Raw genomic sequence first — 27,861 nt, forward strand, 5'->3', positions numbered from 1 at the left:
AACAGAATTTACCAATAATCTATACTGATTATTAATCAGCCTTATATTGTGACAGTTATATTCTTTGTATACAGTATGTTGTGCATTGGTCCCTAGGCAAAGGATCCCCCTACCCCCTTTTGGTTTGTCTCAATCCAATCATAATAATAACACAGGGACTTCAAATCTTTGGAGGTCACATTCGTTATTTAACAAATTCGTAAAGGACTAGGTACACCCTGACACCCAGCTGCGGCTCCTATCATCAAACCTGGGCCTCTGCCCATAACGTAAAGCGCACTCTGTGACCCACTGTTAACCCATCCTCCTGCTCCCTATCATGTGTGTTAATGGCGCTAACATTGGGATCAACCATCATTAAAATACCAGCCAGGCCAGTAAAATACCGGCCAGGTGGCAACCCTACTTGAGGGGGGGGGCTGGGGGCCCAGCCTAAAATCATTTCAGCCCTAACGGGGGCCTCATTCCCCCTAAGCTCAGTAAGTGACAGCAGCACAGAGTATGTGCAGTGAATCAGCAGAAAAGAAGATGGGGAGCTACTGGGGCATCTTTGGAGACACAGATCTTTACTGCTAAAGGGTTGTGGTTGCCTTGGGCTGATACAGAAGCTCAAAATATAATGTATAACATTTCGACCTACTTCTTTATTTAAGCTTTAGTTCTCCATTAAAATCAGGGGATGTAAAATTGAGGTTTCACTGTAACTAATTATATAAAAAAGGACATATTTAGCAAAAAAACTGTCCAGAAAGATAAAATGTGATGACACTTTATGATTTCCCCCCCTTCTAAATAATTAATATGTCTGAAATTCCATGTTCAGCTGATGGTACAGAAATACAGTTGCATAATTAGACTAGCGCAGCTATTTACAAGATGTATTATATAAACTGATTTTAAAGCTGATTTTTGCATTCTAATTTGTTGTGAAAAGCAGTTTGATCTGAAATCTGAAGAAAAAAGTAAAAGCTAAGAGCAGGGTGCAATAGATACTGAAGGGGTTAATGTGGCTTGACCTATAGCTGACGCTTGGCTGGGAACGTAAGCACTTCCTTGTGCAGTGCATTGTGGGAAGTGCATTCCGCAGACACAGACACAGCAGCATGGAGCTACACACTGTGCTACTGCTGTAAGGTAAAATAAGGTACTGCTGCACATGTCTGAAAGCAAGTGCTTGTCTTGGCTCTCACACTCCATTCCAGGGTATGGATATATCATTAGAACCTGTATTTCAAGCTGCACTTCACTGAGCTAGCTTTTCCATTGTTATACCTCATTTCCTATTGTTTCTTTGTTTAGATTTGGGTTTTATTATTTAACGGCGCAGTGATCCGTAACATTTTTGTGGCTTTTCAGCTATTATGTGGGAAGAAACATTTGGAGATTATGGAGCCAAGCAAGCATATGGCTTCTCCTGCATTGGTGTTGTAGAAAATATATATAAATATTTTTTTTAAACATTGTAATGAAAATTGAATTAGAGATTGTGGAGAATGAAACCCATAAACAGCTCTCTGTGGATTATAACTGGACCTGTTTTTGCAATGTGCAATGGCAGCTTTAGCTGGCAAGGGTGTCGTCTCTTCCAGCCTACTTAACTGCTCTCTGTTCTTCCCCTGCTCCATTGTTTTATGATATATGAAAACAGGCACAATCTATGTGTCTTTTCTGGCCTGCGCCGCTAGATGTTTTTCCAAGACACACATTTGTAGCCTGCTTTTTATTATCTAAATCAATATTGCACATAACAGACTTGAAAATGTGCCCTAGCCAGAGCTTTGTGTGCGAAAAAAAAAAAATCTTGTGTTTTGTCTATTGGACAAAAATATAACCACGCGTTCTTGCCAAAAATGACTTGCTTTTCATGTTTTGTTTGTCTAAAATTAAAGAGGTCTATATTTTTGTTTAAGATACGGCCATAGCTCATTTATAGCCAACAATCACAACTTAAATAAGCGCTGCTTATGATTTAAATGATATGCATTAAAGGTGAAGGGAGCTGGCAGATAGAAAATTACAATCACAATATGTTGTTCAGTGTGTGTCTTCTACAGCTTTTAAAATATATATTTCATTTACTCTAAAAGATATGTGACCAATTTGTGTGTATGACAATCGTGTGTCTGTTTGCCGACACTTGACCTCTAGCCATTCATTGTGTACTTGCAGACTAAAAATGTAGCATTCCGTCTGTGTGACATTTTCCTGAGAGACAACTACTCCATTGTGCAGTAGTGTAATGTTATTTTTGTTTCAGAGCAATAAATTATTCCTTACTAAAACTTGCAGTGCATATGTCTTGGTTCTCTTAGGGTTAGGCCTTAGGGTTAGGCTAACACCTTCCCTGACTCTGCACCGGCTAAAATGAAAAAGCCTGGCACTAATCACATGTGGCGATTTGTTTTCCGAAGTCGCCCAAAGTTTCCTCGTGAGGCAAAGGAGAACTAAACCCCCAGTGATGTTAAGTCCCAACTGCCCCCCCCTGCACAGTCTTACCCCAGACTTCTGTCCCCTCTTGAAATAGTGACTCTGTAATAATAAAACAGTACCTTGTACTTGATCCAAACTAAGATATAATTTAATCCTTATTGGAGGCAAAATAATCCTATTGGGTTTATTTAATGTTTAAATGATTTTCTAGTAGACTTAAGGCATGAAGATGCAAATTACGGAATGGTCCCTTTTCTGGAAAACCCCAGGTCCTTCAGGCAGGAGCTGATCACAGGACCAGGGTGATGAGGGTTTAGAGTCAGGCCAAATAAGTATGGTATGGGCAAGAGGACATGATCAGAGACAAGACAGGAGCAGGATAGTGCGGGCAAAGGCAAGAAGTAGGCAGGGGCAAAAAGTAGGCCAGAGCAGGGAATGAGAGCCAGGTACAGTGCCTCAATGCTCAAATTAGGCCAATGCTCAGGCACCAGCAGTGAGGAGGGCTGGCCTTATATAGGGTAGGGTCAGCCCTGATTGGCTGACCCAGACCCACCAATAAGGCTGCTGCTGGGAATAGGATGGAAAGGTCAGGCAAGCCTGATAGCTGCTGGCCTGGCCCAAAGGTAAAAGCATGGATCCAGAAACCCAAAGGTCCCTGGCTCAAATTACAGCAGAGCCTTACAAGTAGGCTTTAGAGCATGTCTTGGGTGCAGGGTTGGACTGGGCTCGCGGGACACCGGGAGAAAACCCAGTGGGTCCCGATGACCTGACCCTCTGAAGGAAACTCTGAGTGCTCCCCCTTACCTCCCCCAATCACAGGAAGGAAGTAAAAGGTATGTGGGGAGGAGGGTTGTGAAGGCAGGTACAGCCTCTGTTGCATCTCACAGCTGGGCTGAGGCCCCTGAGAGCGTGTGGGGTCCCTGACATGGCAGCCCCAGTAGGTCTTGGACACCCCAGGCCAACCCAGGTTGTGAGCATTGTCAGGGTTCAGGATACTTAAATCTCTGAAATAATATGCCACATGACACAAGAGCATATCCCAAAATTTTTAATCAATACAGGTCATTTGCGACATGACTGCAGTGTTCCAAGTGCAAAAAAACTGCATTTTGACTTTTTTTTTCATTTTGCAATCTGTATTCTGCTCTGAGCAAATTGCTCTGTTTCAGAGGACCTGCATTCTACCAATGCAGCACTAACTACATTCAAGTAGAACTAAGCCCTAAAAATGAATATGGCTAGAAATTCCATATTTTATATACTGGACTTATTGCACCAGCCCAAAGGTTCAGCATCTCTATAGCAATATATACCCCGTGTAGATCTTTCAGAGCTGTGATTTACTTATAATCTGTATTATGTACTAATCACCCAGGGGTCACATTAGGGGTTGGTAAATTTCAGTCTTCCCGACACTCAAGTAATATCACTAAACTAGAATAAATATTTAGAAACTGGCCACTCCTATCAGTGTAACGCAAGAACAGGATCAATGCAATGATTAAACTGACTTCCTTCCAAGGCAGCAGGTGCCTATTATCACAATACATTTTCCGTCACATAATAATTGGGTGTAAAATATTATAGAGTAATATGTGGTCATTAAATCAGTGCTTTTCAGGTCATCTGCTGTAGAACATTTTTTTGATGAAAATTACATGCCCTCTGATTATTTCCAGTTGATATTAGCGTTTGAGTAAATTATGGCCAGATGTCGATTTGGCTTCATTCGTCAGCTGACTTCTCCAATCGCCTTTCCATTAGGTTTTTAATTGGGCAAAACTCTTTCAACTTTGCTTTGAAACTAAAATGACTTTTAAATATCAATGTTAGGAAATGGTGGCACATCAGTATTCCACACACCTTATCAGAGGAGATGGAGAAAGCAATAGCGTGGTACCTCTATGACAAATGGAAACTTTCTGTCACCCCCCCGTTGGACGGCAAAAGATTCCATCTCACCACTTGGGTGGCAAATTAATTTAGGAGCTCTGTATTATCCTCTCTGTAACATTCTTACTTTTAATACCAGTTAAATGATGTACCCTGCTATCTGCAGCAATATAAAAGACTATTATAGAACTTCTAAACCAGCCATAAGAAATGATATGAGTTAGGGCTTCACTATACGGCTGATTTTTCAGAAAGTGGAAGATGGTATAAGAATTTGTTCTTAATAAGAAAAAGATATATATATATATATATATATATATATGACATGCACTCGTAGTGACAGAGTTCATGTCACCCCTTGTAAGTGACATCAGTGTATAGTCATTTAATATCCAGCCACAAAGATGGCAGAACAATGGATAATAATGAAAAGTTCATTGATTTTCAACATGGCTCCATCATAGGGTGCCAACTTTCCAGCGTCAGTTCATTGGATTTCTGCAGATGTCTGGATACTTTGGGCCATATAATATATGTCCCTAATCAGTTTATACTTTCTGTTGTACAATGTTAGCCAATTTGACGGAATATGGTGGCACATTATAAATACTTAAACGGCACCTGTTTTAAAAAAATATTATCCACAATCAAAGTTGTGGGCTAATAGAGCCCGCACTCTGGTTGGGGGTAACAGTAACTTTTTAATAATTGCCCCCGCCACAGTTAGGACATTCACATCAGGAGGCAGCTCCTGGTGCGAGTGGCCATTTTGGTCAGAGTGCATGCACATAACTCGCTTATGACGTCACGCCCATGCGCATAATGAGCAGGTTGTAGAATTCACTCATTATGCACATGCATGTGCCCCAATACGGCTGCTCGCACCAGATGCGGGTGGCCATTTGATGGTGGAGGCAATTTTTAAAAAAAAATAAAACAAAAACACTGTTACCCCCTAACCGGATTATGGGCTCTATTAGCCTGCACCTTTGGTTGGGGATAATATTTTTTGCCAACAGGTGCCCTTTAATACAGGTATGGGGTCCATTTTACCCAGAAATCCATTACCCAGAAAACTTCAAAATGCGGGAAGGTTGTCTCCTATAGACTCCATTTTAATCAGATAATTACCTTTAAAAAAAGATTTCCTTTTTCTCTGTAATAACAAAACAGTACCTTGTACTTGATCCCAACTGAGATATAATTAATCCTCTTTGGAGTAAAACAATCCTACTGGGTGTAAGTAATGCATAAATTATTTTTTAGTAGACAAGTTATGGCGATCCAAATTATGAAAAGACCCCTTATCTGGAAAGCCTTCCAAGTTCTGAGCATTCTGGATAACAGGTCCCTTACTTATAGCAACATACACTAGTCCACATTCACAGAATTCCAATATATACTATACCTTCAAGAAAATCTTTAACATATTCCTTTGCTGACATCATCTTCGATAGAATAGTTGTGGACAACAGGCTTTGCCATAAAGAGGTAGTGCCTGGACAGGTAAACTTCCACTGAAAGTCTTGTAAAGAATTTAATTAAATGCTGCTAAAACCCTTATTCTAAATATTTTTGTTTGATTATGCTCAGACACTTTACAAAGTACCCTATCTGGGACTTTTAAAACCCCCCCAAAGGCCATTTTCTCTTCTGCATGATCTGCTCTCTTTGTTCCCCAGCTCTCCTTTTTTGACTGTGGCCCCTTACAGGGTGTCCCACTGGTATGTGCACAGATGCCAAGACAACTGGGGGATTCTTGGATCCATATATGACCACCAACAAGATTGGGGGGGGGGATATCTGTGGTAATAAAGGCTTTTCCTCAAAGAATATTTTCCCTGAAAGGATTTGTTCACCTTCCAACACTTTTTTCAGTTCAGTTGTCTTCAGATTGTTCACCAGAAATAAAGACTGTTTTCAACTACTATCCATGTTTTTTTTTTTTGACTGATGTTGGAAGGTGGACAGTCCCTTTAAAATGACTGTTTAAAAATGTAAAAAAAAATCTAGTGTTCTCCTATCCTATGAAACCACCTACTAAAATCAATTGTGCCTTTTTTCTGTCATTTTCTGACAGTATCTAACTCAACAAGAGTGGAATGGCCACCTCACATAAGAGCCTGCAGCAAGTAAGAGACATTATCTCCTCTGCTCACACTGACTGTCCTCCTGCTCGAAAACTTCACTTCTATGATCACTGGGCCCCTGAATATGAAGAGGTAATGAGGTCTTGGTCTTGTGTTCACATTTCTTTCCTTATAATAAACTTTTTCTACCATGGCTTTATTCATTTTATTTTATGTTTAAGGATGTTTCTGTCCTGGAATACAGAGCCCCATATCTTGCTGCATCTGCATTAGCGTCTGTGTTTCACTCTAACCAGGACTCGCAACTGGTGCTGGATGTAGCGTGTGGCACTGGACTCGCAGCTCAAGAGGTAACATGAGATATTATGACATCAGAACAATCAGGACTCTAATGCAACTACTACGCTTTTATACCTCCTTTAATGCTATGGAATTCAATCAAGTCACATGGCATTCATTTCTGACCCTCTTGCATCCTTGTAGTTTACACTTTATATCACAGGGACTATAGGATTAAACTAAGAGGTTACACCTGGTTGGTGGATATTATCCCAAATGCAATTCTTAATGAAGGTTTTTAACCTTCTAGAGTTCCTCTGTCAAAATCTGTAGTGTGTACATTCTCTAATTTTGTATTTACGCTTAGTGATTAGTTGTACAGGTATAGGAACTGTTATCCATAATGCTTGGGACTTGGGGTTTTCAGGATAAGGGATCTTTCTGTAATTTGGAACTTCATACCTTAAATCTGCTAGAAAATCATGTAAATCATTAAATAAACCCAATAGGCTGGTTTTGCTTCCAATAAGGACTAAGTATATCTTAGTTTGGATCAATTACAAGGAACTGTTTTATTATTTTAGATACAAAGGAAATCATTTAGAATTTTGGATTAATTTTTATAAAATGGAATCTGTGGGAGATGGACTTTCCATAATTCGGAGCTTTCCGGCTTCTGGATAACAGATCTCATACCTGTATACTCCCTGTATCTGCCTATTATACCATGAAGTGATATATATTGGGAAAGCTCAGCAGACAAATGCATGTAGGAGAAACCAAATGATTGAGTAATGCTTCCAGTATTTCACAGTTTAGTCAGATTTTCTGACACTCTCAGAAATAGTCTGACTCTTGATAGGTATTAGGTACTTTTCCATTTTTGTGTAGTGCTTTGTACCCTTGTGGTTTCCTGTCTGAGTTAGACCTACAGAGAACCAGTTAAGCCAGTCTCTAAAAGTGTTTTTAACGTTCCATCGGTAATAAATCTTGAAGGCATATTGGCCCAAGTTAAATGCCGATCCCCATCATGCGGTTAAGCTCTAACCACAATATATATATATGCTGCCATCTTGCTTGCCATCAATAACGTGAACAATTCTCAGATGTGTTTGACACGTGACATATTGATATGTAATTTTTTGTAATCTGGCCATTGCAGATTCATTTTGTGACTGCCTCTGTTCTAAGGTAATCCTGTACCAATTATTTAAGTATTTCTGGGTAATGTCAAATGAAAAATGCACAGTATGCAACAGGTCATAGCAACCAAAGCAATCAGTGGATAGCAATTAATATTCAGCAGTTTGAAAGCAAACATCTAATTGGTTGCTCTGGATTATAAAGTTAGGGAAAATGTGATTTAAGATAGATTTAATACCAGTGAGGCACTTTTTAACATATGTGCATGGAATGTTTCCTGGCTACTGTAACAGTACATAGAGCAGATGTGCAGAAACTGCTGTTTTTCAATGAGAAAAGCTGTAGGTGACAATAAATAACTGCTGGCAAGTCAACAGCAGTACAGGCCCAGGGTCATCAACCATCCTGCACCTACTTTCTGCCAAAATGGCTGAAGCTCAACCTGTTACTTTTGTATACTGTTCTGTTGCACACTTTATAAATAACATACACACAATATTGAACAGTACATGCAATGTATCTGGCAATAACATAACGATGCAGTTATCACACCCATGATCAGTCTCTACATAGACAATACAGCTTTAGCCGCCTTCATGATAAAATTGTAACTGCCTGTTTTCCCTTTTCCAGTTGCACCGTTGTGGATTCCGCTTGTTTCATGGTGTGGATGGCAGTGCTGGCATGCTGCAAGTGGCTGAAACCAAGAGGCTGTACCTGGAGCTGAAGCAATGCATGCTGGGACAAGAATCACTGCCCTTTTCCTCTGGTAAATGTTAGTGAATAAATATCCCTGGGGTCAATAATAATAACCATTACATATAGTATAGTGTATATAAGAGTTTTGCTGGCCAAATATATAAACACTCTCCTTCATTGCCCCCCCCCACCACCACACCTTAAAGGAGAAGGACAGCTACCAAGCCAGTTTATTGCCAATAGATTAGCCACAACAGTGCAAGCTAGAATTCCATTTTAATTATTTAGAATGCTTTTCCATACCTGAGTAATCCGCTTTAGACACTCTGTTTGTTTAGGAAAGCAACTGTCATATTAGCTTGCTGTGACATCACCTCCTGCCTGAGTCTCTCCCTGCTCACTCAAAGCTCTGAGCTCAGATTATAGCAATGATTGGAGGAGGGAGGGGGAGAGGAGCAAACTGAGCATGCTCAAGCCCAAGCCCTGGAGGTTTAAGCTGAAGGCAGGAAATCTGATACAGAAGCTTATGTATACACAAAAGAAGGAACTAAATGTGGTGTTTCTTTTGACAGAGGACTCAGAGCAGCATTAGAGGGTTTAGTAGTGTATTCATATAGACATTTCTGATAAAACTAACTTTTTTATAAAGCTTTCCTTCTCCTTTAAGAGGCCCCTCAAAAACCTTATTTGTTCTCCGTTGGCCATGCCACATACGTACAATAGAGCCCATTCAAATCTTACAGTAGAGACCACAGTGTACCCACAAGGTGGCACACTGCCCTAGAATTTGTCACTGCATTCAGAATTTGGCTGGGCTCACCAAAAACTATATTCAAAGATCACTCTGACAACAGTAAGGTATAGATACTGTTTAATATAGGATAGGTGGCCTATCCTAGAATTAGAAAAGGTGTATGGGAATTGTCCTGGCTGGGGCCAAATGGGCCATGGCCCACTGGAAAATCCTCTGTTGGTTCATTAAGACCCTCTGTGCATTAAGTACCATGTACTCTGAGGCACGGACAGCACAAAAACTTTGTCCTGGACTTAAAGATAGGTTTTGGATAAATTGGAGCGGGCACTCCATCTAAATGTTGTAAAGGAATGCTGGTCAGGAGTAGCAGCACACTAGCCCTACCAGCACAAAATAAAGTGTTTGTAAGGTGAAGTTCCCCTTTATCTCATCAATGCAAATGTATACCTGGGCCCAGATTTCTGAAAGATTTGAAAAACAGTTCTTGTGCAGTAGGATTTCAAGCACCACAACCTTCCCAAACAGTTGTCATTAGTGATATTTAAAACACAACTGTCACCTATCTCACAGGTTGTACATGTCCATGTTTCAGATTTGTACAATGCTGTTATCATTGTTGGAGCACTAAGTGATGGACAGGTTCCAGTCTCTGTGATTCCTGAGCTGTTGCGTGTTACCAAACAGGGTAAGGAAGAAAACACTATTTTTTTGGACTTTCATTGCCATTCTCTACCCCTCACAGTGACTCATTGTGTAAGAGTGTTATTATACATGCCAAAAATCAGGCTAAGAAACCCACTGCCCTGCCAGCCAAATTTGTAGTCAACAAAAAAATATTTGGAGCCCTAACAGCAAAAAATCCTGGCATAACAGAGAGCCTTTTTAAAATAATAATTTTCAGCATGCCCGCCATGAAAAAAAAACCATATTTTTACATCACTTACTTTTCCTAATTCTGTTTTCTGAAATGTCACTTTTAATATAATGATACAATACATCAGCCTCACCCAAAAAAATTGTAATGACATGAAATATTTTCTTCAACTTATTTTATGTTTTTTTTCACTCCACTTTAGTTCAATTCAAATCTAAATGTTATTCCAGCATGCCTATATACTGCATTTATACCTGGGTAATACTGCACAATTGGCTGTATAATATCTAAAGGTGATGATTCCTCTAAGAAAGAGCCTCTGCACTTAAAGGAAGAGTAACACCAAAAAATGTAAGTGTTTTGAAGTAATGAAAATATCATGTAGTGTTGCCCTGCACTGGTAAAACTGATCTGTTTGCTGCAGAAACACTACTATAGTTCATATAAACAAGCTGCTGTGAAAAACGGCTATATGGCACAGGTTAAATAGTGGATAACAGATAACACCATTAGACAGACAGAGCTTATCTGCTGTGTAACCTGGGCCTTTTCTCCTTTGAATGGCTGCCCTCATTGCTACACAGCAGCTTATTTATATAAACAATAGTAGTGTTTCTGAAGCAAACACAGCAGTTTTACCAGTGCAGGGCAACACTACATTATATTTTCATTACTTAAAAACACTTTTATTTTTTGACGTTACTGTTCCTTTAATGCAATCAGGACCAGGCCACTTATAAGTGATGGTACAGGTATGGAATCCATTATCCGGAAACTCATTATCCAAAAAGCTCAGAATTACGGAAAGGCTATCTCCCATAGACTCTATTTTATCCAAATAATCCATTTTTAATGATTGCCCTTTTCGTTGTAATAATTAAACAGTAGCTTGTACTTGATTCAAACTAAGATATAATTAATCCTTACTGGAAGCAAAACGAGCCTATTTGGGTTATTTAATATTTACATGATTTTCTAGTAGACTTAAGGTATGAAGATCCAAATTACAGAACAATCCATTTCTTGAAAACCCCAGGTCCCAAGCATTCTGAATAACAGGTCACATGCCATACATCCTAATCTACATGATAAGAAGTGACCCAAGGACACTTGCACTTGATCACTAATAACTTTGCCACAGCAACATGTCCTTCAGTGTCTACTTCAGAAATTATTTAATAACTGTTTTAGAGTTAAGGTAAAGGTCATCCCTCAAGTTTTTTTCTGAAACCCTGAACATTTTTATATACAGTATGGGACATGTTATCCAGGACTTGGGGTTTTCCAGATAAGGGATCTTAATGCAATTTGGATCTTCATACCTTAAGTCTACTAGAAAATCATGTAAACTTTGAATAAATCCAAAAGGCTGGTTTTGCTGCCAATAAGGATTAATTATATCTTAGTTGGGATCAAGTACAAGCTACTGTTTTATTATTACAGAGAAAAATTTAATTATTTTTTTAAAATTTCAAGTATTTGGATTAAATGGAGTTGGCCATCCATAATTCGCATCTTTCTGGATTACAGATTTGGATAATGGATCCCATACTGCACTACTGTTTAGTACATCAAAGTGACTGATTCACCCTCTTCCAGTTCCTACACTTAGGGGCACATTTACATTTACCGTCAAAGTAAAATCCTTCGACTTTGAATATCGAAGTCGAAGGATTTACCGCAATTACTTCGATCGAACGATCAAAGGAAAATCGTGCGATCGAAGGATTTTAATCCATCGATCGAACGATTTTCCTTCTATCAGAAATTGCCTAGAAAGCTTATGGGGAAGGTCCCCATAGGTTAACATTGGTGCTCGGTAGATTTTAGGTGGCGAAGTAGGTGGTTGAAGTTTTTTTTAAAGAGACAGTACTTCGGCTATCGAATGGTTCAACAGTCTAACGATTTGTAGTTCGGAACGTTTGATTCGAAGTTGAAGTCGTAGTCGAAGGTCCAAGCAGCCAAAAAAATACTTCGAAATTCGAAGTATTTTTCATTCTAATCCTTCACTCGAGCTAAGTAAATGTGCCCCCAAACTTTCAGCAATTATGAAGTTTCATGAAAATATAATGATGCCCACAATAAACGTTACTTCAGCAGAAGTTTTAAGGCCCTGACTTTAGCAAATATGTTGCTTAAAATGAATGTTTCCTTTTTTCTCTGCAGGTGGCTTTGTCTGCCTCACGACTCGCAGCAACAAATCCAACCTTCAATATAAAGCTGAGTTAGAGCAAGAACTGTCTACCCTGAAGACCCAGGGATTGTGGGACTGTATCTTAACACAGGAGGTAGAAAAGTGGGAAAAAGCCACATCAGAAAAGGAAGTTACAGAGGATACAGACTATATATCTGGTGTTATATACTTGTATCAGAAATGCGCTTCTAATTGCTAGGTAGTTTTTAAAGCTTTATTATTCATTAAACCTACTTGTAAGTTAAACAATGTCAACATTTTCAGTGGAGTTTTAAATAAATAACAAATTGCCTGATTTGATTTTCCCACTGAATATAAAAATCTAAATTGGCCATGAATATTTTAGTGGGAAGAATGTTTACAGCTTCTCTTGGGATATGCCAAAAATCAATCATAGGGTCAAATACACTACCTGTACTGATAAGTATATATTACTGTGAGTTACCGGCACTGATCATTTTGTAAGTTCTCAATGGGGGGGAGGGGTGCACCAACCCCAAAAATTAGAAATAGAAGGAGAAAGGAAATGGATGTCAAAAATGGGCACATTTGTGTATTCCACATAACCAAAACAGGTGTTATAATGTGCCATAACCAATGAAACAGCACTCAAAAAATATACAACAGATGCCTTAATATGGCCATGCACTGGCAGATAAAAGATCCCGACTTGGCCCCTCCAGATCAAGTCAGCACTGCAGTTTATTGGGTCGCCTGTCCGACCAATATTTGGCTGAAAACCACCAAGATATAAAGCAGGCTATAAAATCCTTTTGGGCGGGCACCACATCAATGCATTGATGAGGTCCTCTAATGATGGGTCTGCAGAAGCCTGGGGGCCAAAAAATCAGATTAGTATGATTTTGCTCAGAACATAGATGGCCTAAAACCGCAAAGATCACAGAATTATTATTATTTTTATGTATATACAGCTTTAGTTTGTATTAACTCTCTGGAAAATAACAGCAGGGAAAGCAGATTCATCAACTGCAGGTGGTGGTGTTTTTGTTAGCGGAGTATGGAAGATCACTAGTGCCTTGAATGATGAACAATGCCTATATGTTCATGGGCATAAGTACTGTCATTTTTCTGTGACATTAAGCAAAACTATTTATGCCTTGGAGAATTTACCCTGTGAAACAGTAAATTATTTTAAATATGTCTTCTGGGCTAATCTTTGTGCATGTACATGTCAAGTATATTTGTTGGAATGTCTATTTTAGATGATTCATTTTCGGCAAGTCCATAACAAAGAAGATGATTATAAGCTGCTTCCTTGGGCACAAGCATTTTACAGTCCACATCCAATTAACTCAGAACCAAATAGATGTCATCTTGAATTAACATAACTTGGTTTTGCCAGCACATAACCATTAAAGCAATTGTTCAGTATAAAAACTGGGTAAATAGATTAGGCTGTGCAAAATCAAAAATGTTTTCAATATAGTTAGTTAGCCAAAAATGTAATGTATAAAGGCTGGAGTGACTGGATGTCTAACATAATAGCCAGGACACTATTTTCTTATTTGCATCTCTCTTGGTTTCCACTCAGGCCAGGACTGGCAATCTGTGGGTTCTGGCAAATGCTAGAGGGGCTGCTGTAAGATGCCTGTTGGGGCCTCTGGATACCTGAAATGCCAGGGCCTATTTTGATTCTCAGTCCAGACCTGTTTCCACTGATTGGTTACCAGGCAGTAACCAATCAGTGACTTAAGGCGGGGGGATATGGGTCATAACTGTTTGCTTTTGAATCTGAGCTGAATGCTAAGAATCAATTGCAAACTCCCTGAACTTACTTACTTACCAGCCATGCAGAATTCAAGCAGCTTTGTTTATGATGATCAGATCACACTGAGCATGTGCAGGGTCAGGCAAAGATATTTAACAAAGTAACAAGATGACAAGATAAATCCTTTGTTTGATTGGGCTTTGTGGTGCAGTAAGTTCATGCTTATGTTTAGTATACAAAATACAGCATTTCTAGCCTTATTCTATTTTAGACTTTTCCTTCCTTTTAGACTATTGCCAGGCCCTTATAAAAAATATACAGTGCCTTGCAAATGCATTCATTATTTCACAGCAAGTCCCATACTGATACAAGCTCTACATTCTCCCACTTCCCAATTAATGCCAAGTCTTCTTATCTAGTACTTAATAAAGTAATAAACCCTTTGACACCTACATATTTTCCTACAACCTGTGCTTGTTCAAGGTTCAGTTTTTGGACAGATTGCAACGTAGATCACTTAGGTTAAGTCAGTCAAGGATATTTTACATCCAGACAAGATTAAAAAAAAAAAATTCACAAAAGCAGAAACAGCACAAGAATGAAGCGCTCACCTCCGTTTCTTATCCCTTGAGGACCAGGTGCTTAGCAGTCAAAATCCCACTCTGCCATGGGTATCAATCATATGCAATTGTCCAACAGACCGCAGCACACTGACACGTTGTTTCTTGTGAAAAAATCTTTTGTGATTTATTGGCTCAGTAGACAAAAAATGCAACGTTTCGAATCTCTCTTTCTCTCACTATTAGAGGTTGTGTTACATCAAAATTATTTTCTATTTGGGGACACGTTTTACATGCAGTTGAGGGGGACGGCCATGGGCAGTAATGTGGCCCCTACGTATGCAAATCTCTACATGGCCTTTTTGGAGGACACCCTTGTCTATAACAATCACCTCTTTAAGTCACATTGTCGACTGTATCTAAGATATATCGATGACTTGCTATTAATTTGGCAGGGCTCCAGTGAAAGCCTAGTTTTGTTCCATCAATTTCTCAATCAGATGGAGGAGACTCTGAAATTTACTGTAATCTCAGATAAATTTTCTCTGAGCTTCTTGGATGTGTTAATTACAAGGGAAGGTGAAAAACTAAAAACTAACCTTTACAGGAAATCCACAGATAAAAACAATCTCTTGCATTTTGCCAGCTTTCACCCAGAACCATTAAAATGCTCACTTCCACTGTCACAATTCGTGAGGGTAAAACGTATCACCAGTGACCCCATAGAATGTGAGGCACAGTTGAGAGATATGACAAATAGATTTACAAAAAGAGGATACAGCAAGAAGGTTTTGAATACTAGTCTAGAGAAAGTGAAACATAAAAGCAGAGAAACACTATTAAAAGGAGAAACAAAAGAAAAACAAACGGATAGGCTGGCCTTTGTGAGCAGTTTCAGCACAGCGAGCAAACATGTGGGGCGGATTATACGCAAACATTGGCATATAATACAATCTTGCCTACCAGATGTACCTGGTTTTCAGTCACCACCAATGTTAGCATATAAAAGAGCAAAGAACTTTAAGGACAGACTAATAAGAGCAGATGTGGGTAGTAATAAACTATCAAATACTCGCTTTTTACAGAAACCAAAATTTGGAACATTCCCGTGTCTGAGTTGCACACAGTGTAACTCAGTCATTAAAGGGGATACATTTCTTCACCCACATTCGGGCAAGAAATACGCCATTAAGCAATATTACACTTGTGAGTCCGCCTATGTCATTTATCTACTGAAATGTCCCTGTGGACTCTTGTATGTGGGCGAAACGACCCAAAAAATTAAGGACAGAATTTCGAAACACAAATCCACTATCCGTAAGGGGTTAACGACATTACCTGTACCTGCACATTTTGAGGAAGCAAAACACTCAGTCAGTCAACTTAGATTTCAAATAATTGACTCAGTGGAACCACCTAGAAGAGGGGGGGATAGACAGATGTTGCTTCACAAATTGGAGATGCAGTGGATCCACAGACTCGACACGATATGGCCTAGAGGATTGAACAGAGATTATACTCCTGCTTTATTTATCAATCAGTAGGTATTAATCAGTAGGTAGTAGACTATTGGATTTTACAATTATTGCTCCTTGAGAACTAATGATCTTTTTTCTTCTCTTTTTTCTAAAGGGTAATAATAACGGTTTGGGAATCGGACAATTCTGAGTACCATCATTACCTTCTGCAAAAGGAATCACGGAATAGAAAGTTGCAAGAAAGGTAATGTGGATATCTCAGATTGTCCTATTGTTAATATGATAGAAACGAGACTGTATACATAGGATCATGTTTAACCAGGGATCAACTGCTGGTTTTTCGAGCGTAATGAATAAACAAAAAATGTTTTTCTCGAAAAAACTTTGTTCACATAATATTTTTCTAAAATAAAAAATTTTTTAAAGGATAAATAATAAAAAATGTTTTTAATGGTTTTAATCAGTGAAAAGATTTTTATTAGCACAAATAATAGAATATATACGTTTTTATATGATACTCTATGTATCTGATGCACTTATTTATAATATTTATGAAGATGGGCACTATACACAATGTCTAAAGATATTCTGATTGTTATACACCATATGTATCAAAAATGTGATTTGTTGTAATTGATGTTCCCGCCCACCACTCCCCCTGACCTTTCCCCGCCCTCCCTATTCACTATTTAACACAGAGTAATGATTGTAACTACATGCTTGATAAAGGGTCCTGTGAGACTCGAAACGTTGCATTTTTTGTCTACTGAGCCAATAAATCACAAAAGATTTTTTCACAAGAAACAACGTGTCAGTGTGCTGCGGTCTGTTGGACAAAAGCAGAAACAGCAACCTTCACAATCATCATAATTATTATTATTAATAAAGTTTGCACAAAGCCTGTAAATAAAGACACCACCAAATTATGGAAGTGCTATCCCCCCTGACCTTTTAATCGAATGGTCTTTCCCATTTATAATATGGCAGGTCAATAGGCAAGTCTCTTATTTGACAAAGTTATCATTACTCTCCGTTTATTATGAAGCTTTTTAACAGTTTTGAGGTTTACCTATTTTCTAGTATTTTCAGTAAGCAGGAATTTCTCACCTAATCTTAAAAACAGACTTCATGGCATGGAGAAGACCTGTCCAAATAAGAGTACCAGAGCAGCACTGGGAACCAAGAGAAAGAGGCTCCTCACTAAACAAGAATGTGACCCAAGGGTACGGCAGGATTACTTAAATGCAAAAATGTTTTTCTCCATATCAAAAGCAGCTGTTCATATAAAGAGGGTAATGTATTGTTATAATTGTGAAGTTTTAGCGATTTACATTCTTGTTGAATGAGCAGCTTTTTCTTCATTACTATTATTTTTTTTTATTGCTGCCATACAAGCACTAATACATGGGAAACACGTGGATGACTTTCTTGTCATGAACCAAAACTGCTGAGAAGAATTCAAAAGTCCACTTATAGTGCTAATATCTAATTATTTAAAATTTCTCCTGGAACAGCAAAATATTAACGTTTTTATATAATAGATACATATATGTTTATCCTCATGTGTTTCCCCTGTGTTCAGTGCCATTTTAAAGAACCAGTAGGCCCAGAATGGAGATCTCATTGGTGCTAGAACTACTCTAAAGCAAATGAATTTTAGTATGGCAGTGGATAAACCACAACCACATCAAAAGATAAAATGTGAACATAAAAGAGTCTTATTAACATGGTTACAGTATGTTATAAAACTCTTTCAGATGAATAAAATGGGATCTGCCAATTCTATAGTCATTAATGAAGAGTTATCCCAGACAAAGGCTGGTGGGCCCCCTGTCCTATGGAAAATGCTCCTGTACCCTGCCATGCCCCCATGATCTATCTAAACCCCACTAATGAGCCACCTTAACCCTTCCTAACCTCCCTGAAGCCCCACCACCTTGTGACCTGCATTTTGTAAATTTCTTAAGGCCCTATCTGCCACAGGAATCATGACTGGAGCACCCCCTGTACTCCTATGATGCTGGATTTGGGTAAAAACCCAAACCCCTTCCCCTGCACTCATCCTGAAATGCACACTGATGAATTTAGTGTGTGTGTATCATGGGTCTCCTGCTTATACAAGGGGGCTTTGCGAGACAATGTCCAGCATACCTGCAATCTTTAAATGCTACAGCTAATTATAATATATTTCTCTCTAAGTATTAAGAACTCTAGGCTGTATATATACCAGGAAGAGTGTTTATTATGAATACCGTTTTTATTATGTTATAAAGAGTCCAGGGACGGGTTGGACAAATCTCTGTCTGTACAATTTTAGAAGTGTTATCAGTGGTTGAGTGGGCCCTACATATTTTTTTCAGGGAGTCCTGGGAAAGTCACATTACATGACTGATCTGGGGATAATACAATGCATGGAGTCCATTTCCTACACTTTATTAAGCAGGAGCTCTCATGCCTTGCTATAGGAAAATCCACAAGCCAGAAGCTAAGCTCTTTGCTACTGTCCCATCTGCTGCACTAGCTTAACTTTAATGTGGGGAAGGAGGCATACCACTTTACGGAGGACAGGCAGTTGTGCCTTTTAAGCTTACAGGCTAGTGACCATCCATTTTGGAGGGGTATTGTAAGAATACCTGGTGGTCTAGTGGTGCGGGGACACCAATTGGTGGGGTGACAATCCAAAATGCCAAGAGTGAAAAGGCTCCCTTATTCACACCTTGTGTCTCATACCCTGTATAGACTGTAAACTCTGTTGGGCAGGGCAATCTTTACCTTTTGCTTACTGGTTGTATTTGTTGAATATGATCTGCATGTTCAAAGTTTACTTCCATTTACTGTACAACAATGTTTTCTGAGAGATTTGAGAGAACTATCTGTCATAGAGCTCTTCTGCTATGTGGGCAAGATCTCAGTAGGTACCAATGCTGAAAGTCGAGAGCCCTAAAATGACCTAAAATGACTTGGTGAAGACCAGTACCTAAAGTGCTCTCCTGCTTTGCTGTAGAATAATCCACAAGCTAAAAAGGCATACCCCTTTACTGATACAGACAGTAGTGCCTGTTAACATTAGTACTGCTCTATTTGAAGGGCTTCCTACTTGTGGTGATTTTTTGAAGATGCTGTCTTTGGGGAGGTATGGGTCAAAACAAAAAAGGAAAGGATGCCCCATTTGCCAGGCAATGCCAGCTGCTCATGCCTTCTTCCTAAATATGAAACAGAGTGGGGAAAGTCAAAGGAGGCTGGAAAATGTAGGGTCAGCCATAGGAAAGGTTAAAAAGGTTAGGGCAAGGGCCATTTAAAACACATGACAAGCAGAATACCTACAAACTAACCACAAACCGAACATTATCGAGTTAATATAGGGACTTTGGTCACCGTTAAAAAGAATTTTCCCCAAATCAACACGGACTGACAATAGTGTGGATGAGTTTTTTTCACCTTTCTCTGAATCAACAGACCCAGGAGGTCACTTTAATTTAGAACCTTGCTATGGCTTGGGTATATTAGATTTAAAATGTTAATAAAGTGACCTCCACATTTTGCCACTTAAAAAGCGTGTCTGTCTACTTATTTGATCTTAAATTTACTTATCCAAGACAATCTGAATTTCTCTCCAAAATAAGTCTTTATTCACATGAAGCTTCAAAGAAATATTACCCAGTGTACTTCTATTGACCTCACTGAGCCTTTCCCGAAGGAACAGTTGTTCCTTCCTAAACTGGAATTTATTAGATTCATTCTCCTATAAACAACCGAGACACTACAGGCATTCACAAAACCAGAAACCTGGCCAAACACACCAAACCCTCCCATTACCTAGAGTAGTATTCGGAAACAGGCTGGCAAATACAGTGTTTGAAGTATGTATATTACTTTAAGCACACAGACATTTACAAATCTCTTCTACTTGATAAAACTAAAGAAAGCAGCCTTGACCAGTCTCAATCTTTGGGCAAGTTTAATGGTCTTATATGAAACAAATCCTGAACTGTGCAACATTTTAAGATCAGGCATGGCACCTACAGATTCCAATGTTAATGTAGTCCATCATAGGAAAAGACCTCAATGTGTTGATAATTTACACAGAATTGGGAATCAGAGAAAGCTAATATACAAATAATAGATGCTGAAATACATATACAGATGAAGCCACTTGGATTTGTGAGTTAAATGCGTCATGACTCAGAGTTAATTGAAGAAACTGTGTTATCTAAAGTTATCTTAACTCATTTAATGCATTTAACCTTTTCATTAGCATACCAAAGCACCATTGTTCACAATGGTGAATGCTTTAATTAGATGGGATGTTGTGTCACAGTTTTCTGTGTTAAATGAGATAAATGGGATATCTGTGTTTAGTTATTCTGTGTCAAACAGACAAACCAAAGTGGCTGCATCTGTATGCAAATAAATTATCCCCACTGTTGCTGTAAAAGATACTTTACTACATTGGGTGAAAGCAGGATGGTCTCCTAATTCAGTGGGATGAGAGTTTATACCCCTGTGTAAAAACAAAGCACTGAATTTATATTCAACTCCCCTAGATCCAGAATTATGAGGATGTAGGCTGTGAACCAGACAGTTATTACTATTAGGCAGCAGGATAATTATGTATGCATAAAACAATTAAACATAATACAATAATAATAGGGCAGCTCAGCAGACACCTAGAGATTCATTTTGTTCAGGGCCACTATAAGGACCATCTCATTGGTGGGCCTCTGCTACCCAAGACATTTGTGAAAGAACTACCCTCAAATATAAAATAAAGAATGGTCTGTATGTGCTGAAGTAGACGTGATCACTAGGTGTGCAGTCCTGGACCAGCAGTCACGAGAGTAGATAAACGGCTTGTAGTAGTCAGACCCAGTCTGTCTGTTCGAGCAGAACCAATTCAATGGGGAAGAGAGAGGAGGCCACTGCCCGCTATAGAGCTAAAATCAGCCAGCGGATTTTGACTAGCTGATTTTGCCCCCCTGTGTGGCCCTAGCCTTAGTATCACATAGAGATAAGGAAAGGAAAGAATATTCCCCCAAGTAAGAGAGAGGGTATTGTTGGGTGTTGTTACACTAAATTCATAATGGCAGTGATGGCCCAGTGTGACGGACTGGGTCAGCTTATTCCACACTAGAATAAGATAAACGTCAAGTTACTGGGTGTCTTAGATGCTGATAAAGGAGGAGAGAAGATGTAGGTCCAGAATATTGTGCAGCCCCAGTCAAAATAGAGCCTTAGGGGACCAAGTGAATGAGGCTTATAGAGAGAGAGTGCTATTCTAACCAAGTGTCAGCTGGAGTGTTGTAAAGGTTAACACCATTGGTCTCTGAAACATTGATAATAACCTTAAAGATTCAGTGTACAAAGTGATGTCTATAAAGGATGGGTTTGCAGCAGTTATCTCCAACCAGTAGCTCACAAGCAAATCAGGTGCATATTTTTGAAATTCTGGGAGGCAAGTTTTGCTTGCATAAAAAACAGTTGTACTGTGAAAAAAAGTATTTTGTAGGAGGCCAGTTAATATAATGGCTACCAAATAGCCAATCACAGCCCTTCCTTGGCACCACCCAGGTCTTTTTCCATGCTGGTGTTGCTCCCCAACTCTTTTTTTATGTTTGAATGTGGTGCACAGGTATAAAGGGATGAGGACCTAAACTTTGCATAGATGGTGGTGGAAGAACTTGACTGACTTGCGCAAAGCCCTGACCTCAACCCAAATAAATATGGAAAGAATTGTAATACGAACCAAGACTCATCCCCAACAAAATAATTTTGAGGGTTGAAAGCAAATCCTGCCCAAAATATTCCAACATGAAAAGCCTTTCTAGAAGAGCAGTAGTTGTCATAAGTTTTTGAGAAAGGAGGACCAACTTCTGTCCTCCAATCACGTATCACTTGCAATACAGGCTGATAGAAGCCTAATTCTTTGTTTAAGGTGGTTGCAGGCTTCCCTACTTCAACCTTGATAATGGTTAGCAACTTGCACATTCTTGTTAAGATATATATGTCTACACAGAATAACTTGATACTGGCAACAAGACATTTTTAGAGTAGGGAAACCTTTTATTTTTACATTTATACCTCTCTCCATATGGCTAATATAGGTTCTTAATGTGCAAGCTACAGCAGATCAGCAAGATGTTGCAGCAGCACAAGGAAAACATTACATTTGCTTAAGACAGGTTGCCAATTGTATCAATAAAGTTGAGGCACGGCATGTTCTTAGTCATATAAAACCAGCTGGATGTCTGGCACAGTCGACATCATGTAAATAGCATAAGACATATGTCAGTCCTTGATGGCCACTGACAGTTTAATCACTTATCCAATTATCATACTATTAGCCTATGAACTATGACTGGAACTGGTGAGTTCATAGGATATATTTGACAATTATTTCATCCAGCAGAATGAAAAAGAGAACAGAGCTGGAATGTATTAAAAATGATCATCTCCACAGTCAGGCTTGGCACGCCAATAAGTAACAACAAGGCTATTACACAGCAACATTGTTTTCATTGGCTGCCTTTTAATCATTCAAACAAGACACAGTTCAGTAACATGGAACACCTTGCTCTTACCACCTCTGTTGTGTACATTTAGTGAGTAAAAAATGACGTCAGAGTGAGTAAAGAGTTCTCTGCAGGGGTAGGGAGGAAACGCAAGATTCTGAAAGAAGATAAAGGGAAAAAAGTTCTGCTCATTTTGCATCCATGTCAAATTTGCAGGTCTTTTGGAAGCTTTTGTCCCCAGCACATAAGTAGGAAAGCTATTCCAGGTGTGTATACCTCCATATAACTTCATGTTCCGTCTACTGGACCAAGCCTTCTTTTGCTTCCTTCTGAACTTTAAAAATCCCCTTGGCATATACTATACTAAAAGTTGAAACAATTATTGACTATAATTATAAAAAATCTTACATATGCATAATAAATTGCATTTCTAAAAATTTCCCCTTTAACATTTACTTTGTTCATGTATGCATAGGAGGGTGGGTGGAGAATAAGTATGGAATACTAGAAGAGGCTGTGTGTCACATGCATACAGGTAAGATACTTTTTAAAAAAGACATTCCTATTTTCCCCTCTGTAGGGGCTGTAATGTATTTGGGTGTGTGCAACACCAGTCAAATGATTGTTGTGCAGAAAGATGATGAGTGAAGGTCACATGAATCTTGCTCCACAATGAAGATAAGGGAAGGTCCAAAGGAAGGGAAGGAAACTAATCTTTCACATAGAGACATTGCAGGCCTCTTGAAAACCTCATGCTCTCTAAAATAATGTAATTATTATCACTATCAATTCATGTCTGATTAGTCTGGGAGTTATTGTATCTTTCAGCGCCGACTCCTATTAGCCAGTGTTAATGGCAGACAATGTTTTAATTGGACAGTCGTTTCCTTTTTTTCAGTATTATTAATCCATTATTAAGCAAATTCAGGCTGTTAAATGACACATCTTCAACAGCTGCCACATTTTACCATGAGCGATGTGCAGTTTTATGGAAAGGGAGTTTCCTGAACGCTGCTCCCTCCACAACCTTTAGAAACTTCCCAAATGTTACCAAGAGGAAGTGCGTGGGCCTGAATATACAATATATTATCTTGCTAGAATTATCAGACTTTATCAGAATTATCAGACCTTATTAATGAGCTAATCTGTACTGTTTTGCTTTGCCGAAATTTCTCGGTGAAACTTAGCTGCAGTGTCGCGAAAAAATTCATTGCTTTATACTATAGAGTTACAGGTGCGGGACCTGTTATCCAGATTGCTTGGGACCTGCGGATAAGGGAACTGTCCATAATTTGGATCTAATTTGGATTTGGATCTACATAGTTTAAACAAATTTAAACATAAAATTAACTCAACAGGATTGTTCTGCATCCAATAAGTATTAATCATAATCTGGATCAAGTACAAGGTACAGTTTTATTATTACACATAAAACATTTTTTTAAAAATTTGAATTATTTGGATAAAGTGGAGTCTATGGGAGATGACCTTCCTGTAATTCTGAGCTTTCTGGATAATGGGTTTCAAGATAATGGATCCCATACCTGTATAGCAAATTATATATATAGATGCCTCATATGGCTCTGCATAAATAACTGAATTTTGGCTGAATTTAGCCCAAGGTGTGGCACACCTGAGGAACTGTTGAAATCCCTGCATTAATCTTTTAACTGATGCAAAAGTGCCGTTCCAAAATCATCCAAAACTGATGTAACTAGATCAGTCTGAATATACAAGTCTGACTCTTCACTGAGCACCAGAAGTCATTATTTTCTATGGGACTAGTCTGAATTCCTGCGCTCAGTCAGAGATCGGAAAATACAGCAATTTTAGTGGAAAAACATCCCACCCAAGGACAGTAACGTGACATAAATAGAAATCTCCGAACCCAGAGGAAAACCTTTTGCATGGGCACTATTACTCCAGAAAGATAATCTGTTGCAAACACATACTGATAGTCCTCATAGATCTAAGACAATTATAGGAGAATGGGTTTCTCCTATCTTCAGGGCAGTGGATTTCATGAACCTAAGCTTTAAATAAAGGATATAGACAGATTGAGGGTTGGTTGACTAAGATGCAGCTTTTCAACCAATTACAAAAACAAACAAGGCACTAATGGGGTTGGGTACCTCTGCTGTAATGCTGGTTTGACCCAGAAGATGGAGCTGTGTCACTGTTCCATTTGCTTGATGGAAGTAGTCTGGATACACTGGCGGTTGCAGAGCAGGTAAGTACAAACAATAGGAATGTGTTTTGTGCATGTGTGACAGTAACATTTGGTATATATTTGTTGTTATACTACAGTGTAGAAGCTTAGGGGCAGATTTATCAACATGTGAGATTACAGTTCACCGCAGAAAAACCTCAACCATTCATTTCTATGGGATTTTTAGTATTTTTTGATGAACTCTAACTTTCACCCATTGATAAATACACTTCTTAAAATCCCATAGGAATAAAATAAAAAATAGGTGAGGTTTTTCTGTGGTGAGCTCTAATTTCACACCTTGATAGATCTGCCCCTTAATAATAGTTCGCACCGAAGCAGTCTTCCCCTTTGAACACATAACATACTTATGTATTACAGTACATGGCATTAGGACAATTGGGTTTTCAAGATGCCAGATTCCATATTTGATTTTCCCACTGCAGGTATAGTTGCTGCTCTCTTTTATCTTTACTTCAATCATTCTGCCACTAAATGTCTATATCTTTTTGCCTATTGATTTAATTAAGAGTAAATCCATGGTTTCTGTTAATTTTAGCACTAACCAAGAATATGAAGCCAGTTTCACTTTAGCACTTCTTGTCACTTCCTAAATCCAAAGAACTTCAAAGGAGCTGATAAATTATAATACCAGTCCACTGGGAAGTTCCTGATAATGAGCTGCTCAAAGGCTGCTTATAGAAGGCAGGGGTTTGTTTGTTCAAAGGCAAATGGGGGCCATGAACAAATTACCCTGTTTATAAAGGAAGAGGGAGTTATTTTAAGTGAAAATAGCTCAACCTTTAAATGAGTAGTTTATAATGGCAAAAAAATAGGAAAAGTTAGATTTCTTAAAAGGGGACTCGTCACCCAAAAAATATAATTCCAAATCCTATTTTATCATGTTAGTCAAGCAAAATTAATTTTAATTACACTGTAAAAATTGTTTGAATAATGTTTACTTCCATCTGGGAATTAATAATTCCATTTTGTGGACACTGTTATTAAGGCAAGCCTTGCTTCATCTCAGAATCTTGTTTGTGCACCAGAATGAGGGACCTGATGTCCATCCCCATGCACTGGCTACACAATTAAATGGTGAAGAGAACGGGGGAATGTGGGAAAAGCAGTGATATCTAGGAAGTGCTGAATGGAAAGTGAAAGTAATTTCTGCCCCGCCTCTGTGTCTAAGGCTTAGAGGAGGGGCAGGCAATATTTGATTGACAGCTGAGATTTTTAAATTAGTTTACAACAACTATGAATGTTTTAATAAAAAAGAAATATTTGGCTTTCATATTTAATTTGAGGAGGACGTTTATTATACAGCTTTTTATGTCTGGATGACAGGTCCCCTTTAAAACATTAGGCAGAAAGTAACTTCAACACAAGTCCTATTGTGTTTTAGGGTTTTTGCTTCCTTGCAAGTGAGGTCTCTGCTGTGTTTTTGTTCAAGTTTTGTGTGATTGTTTGCTGCAATATTGTAACCACAATCCTTAATAAATATCTGCCTGTATAGAACGAGGAAACGTTGGGAGACTTCGCAAAACGAAGCGCGCATGTGCTTTAGTGCAGGCGACTTTTAATTATAGCGGACGGGAAGAAACGCGAAGGCAGTTCAGGGAGATTGTCGCCCAGAAGAAGAGGCGATTAGTCGCCAGGCGACTAAATCACCCCAAATCTGCCCGTGTGTCACAACCCTAAATAGGAGAAATAACAGCCTGCCAGAAAGCAGGTCCATCCTAAAGTGCTGGCTCTTTCTGAAAAGCACATGACCAGGCAAAATGATCTGAGATGGCTGCCTACACACCAATATTCTAATAAAAAAAACAACACTTGCTGGTTCAGGAATAAAATTTTATATGATAGAGTGAAATATTTGCAGTGTAATTTAGACATAAACGACTTCATAAAAATCATGACAGAAGTCCCTTAATCCCTTATTTTGGATTCGGCCGAACCCCAGAATCCTTTGTGAAAGATTCGGCCGAATACCGAACCCTAATTTGCATATGCAAATTAGGGGTGGGAAGGGGTGAAAATGACTTCCTTGTTTTGTGACGAAAAGTCATGTGATTTCCCTCCCCACCCCTAATTTGGGATGCCGGTGGCTGAGCAACTGGAAAGGTAGCAGCATATTATATGCAGGAGCTGTGAAGTGGGGGACGCTAGATGGAAGATAGGTCTGAAGTGGCCTTTTCTTATTAGCTGTATGTAAAGGATTCTGGTTCTGAACTGACAGGAATAGCAACCATCCAAGTACCTGATAGTACACCATACAGCGTGGCCAGAGTACTTGATTTGTAACTCTAGATCTGCACTGATTTACACTGTGTAATTTGCCTATACTCCAGATAAGGTGCCACTGCCACCAATTGTTTAGATATAAGAAACTTTGCTATTCACATCATAGAATAATATTAGGCATATATATTTGTTCTAGATACTGCAGAAAGCTCGGCCCTGAAGATTATTTACCTTGAGGCTTGGAGTGAATGCTTACTGAGTGTCTTTTTTTATATATCTGTAACCCTGTTATGAGTATGAGCTCCCCAAATGGGAAGACCGAAAGTCCAAAATGTATAATGCTATACCAGTGATCCCAAACCAATAGCGTGTGAGCAACATGTTCCTCACCTGCCAAAGGGCCTCAAAGCAGATGCTTATTTTTGAAAATCTGCATAAAAGTTTTGGTTGCATAAAAAACAGGTTTAGTACCAAACAACCCTCCTGTAGGTTGCCACTCCATATAGGGGCTACCAAATAGCCAATCAAAGCACTTATTTGGCATCCCCAGGAACTTTCATGCTTTTGTTGCTCCTCGTGAGGCAACTTCGGGCGACTTCAGAAAACTTCATAAAACGAATCCTGCCGGCAATTTACATTTTAGCCAGTGGGAAGGCAGGGGAGGTAGTTCAGGGAGATTAGTCGGCCCAAAGAAGAGGAAATTTGTCGCCGGGCAGCTAATCTCCCCGAATCAGCCTGTGTGCCCTGACCATAAAGAGGAGTTCCAAGCAACTGTA

The 27,861-nt window shown here is 39.0% G+C and overlaps 1 protein-coding gene across 4 annotated transcripts; it reads left to right on the forward strand.

Annotated features, from left to right (window-relative positions):
• The first annotated feature begins 1,005 nt into the window (after positions 1-1,005).
• mettl27.L (methyltransferase like 27 L homeolog) lies at positions 1,006-16,865 on the forward strand. Of its 4 annotated transcripts, XM_041580927.1 has the most exons (7): positions 1,006-1,144; positions 6,404-6,545; positions 6,635-6,763; positions 8,469-8,604; positions 9,881-9,973; positions 12,329-12,555; positions 16,278-16,865. In XM_041580927.1, exons 2-6 carry the CDS (start codon positions 6,426-6,428, stop codon positions 12,553-12,555), a joined length of 705 nt encoding a protein of 234 aa, XP_041436861.1. In that variant the 5' UTR covers positions 1,006-1,144; positions 6,404-6,425; the 3' UTR covers positions 16,278-16,865. The 4 variants fall into 4 exon arrangements, with proteins under 4 accessions (XP_041436861.1, XP_018100439.1, XP_018100440.1 ...); XM_018244950.2 differs by lacking the exon at positions 16,278-16,865 and having other exon boundaries at positions 1,013-1,134; positions 12,329-13,517; XM_018244951.2 differs by lacking the exon at positions 16,278-16,865 and having other exon boundaries at positions 1,057-1,203; positions 12,329-13,517.
• Positions 16,866-27,861: the final 10,996 nt, after the last annotated feature.

This window comes from Xenopus laevis, chromosome 2L (genome assembly GCF_017654675.1).
Source record: "Xenopus laevis strain J_2021 chromosome 2L, Xenopus_laevis_v10.1, whole genome shotgun sequence".
Taxonomy (NCBI): Eukaryota; Metazoa; Chordata; class Amphibia; order Anura; family Pipidae; genus Xenopus; species Xenopus laevis.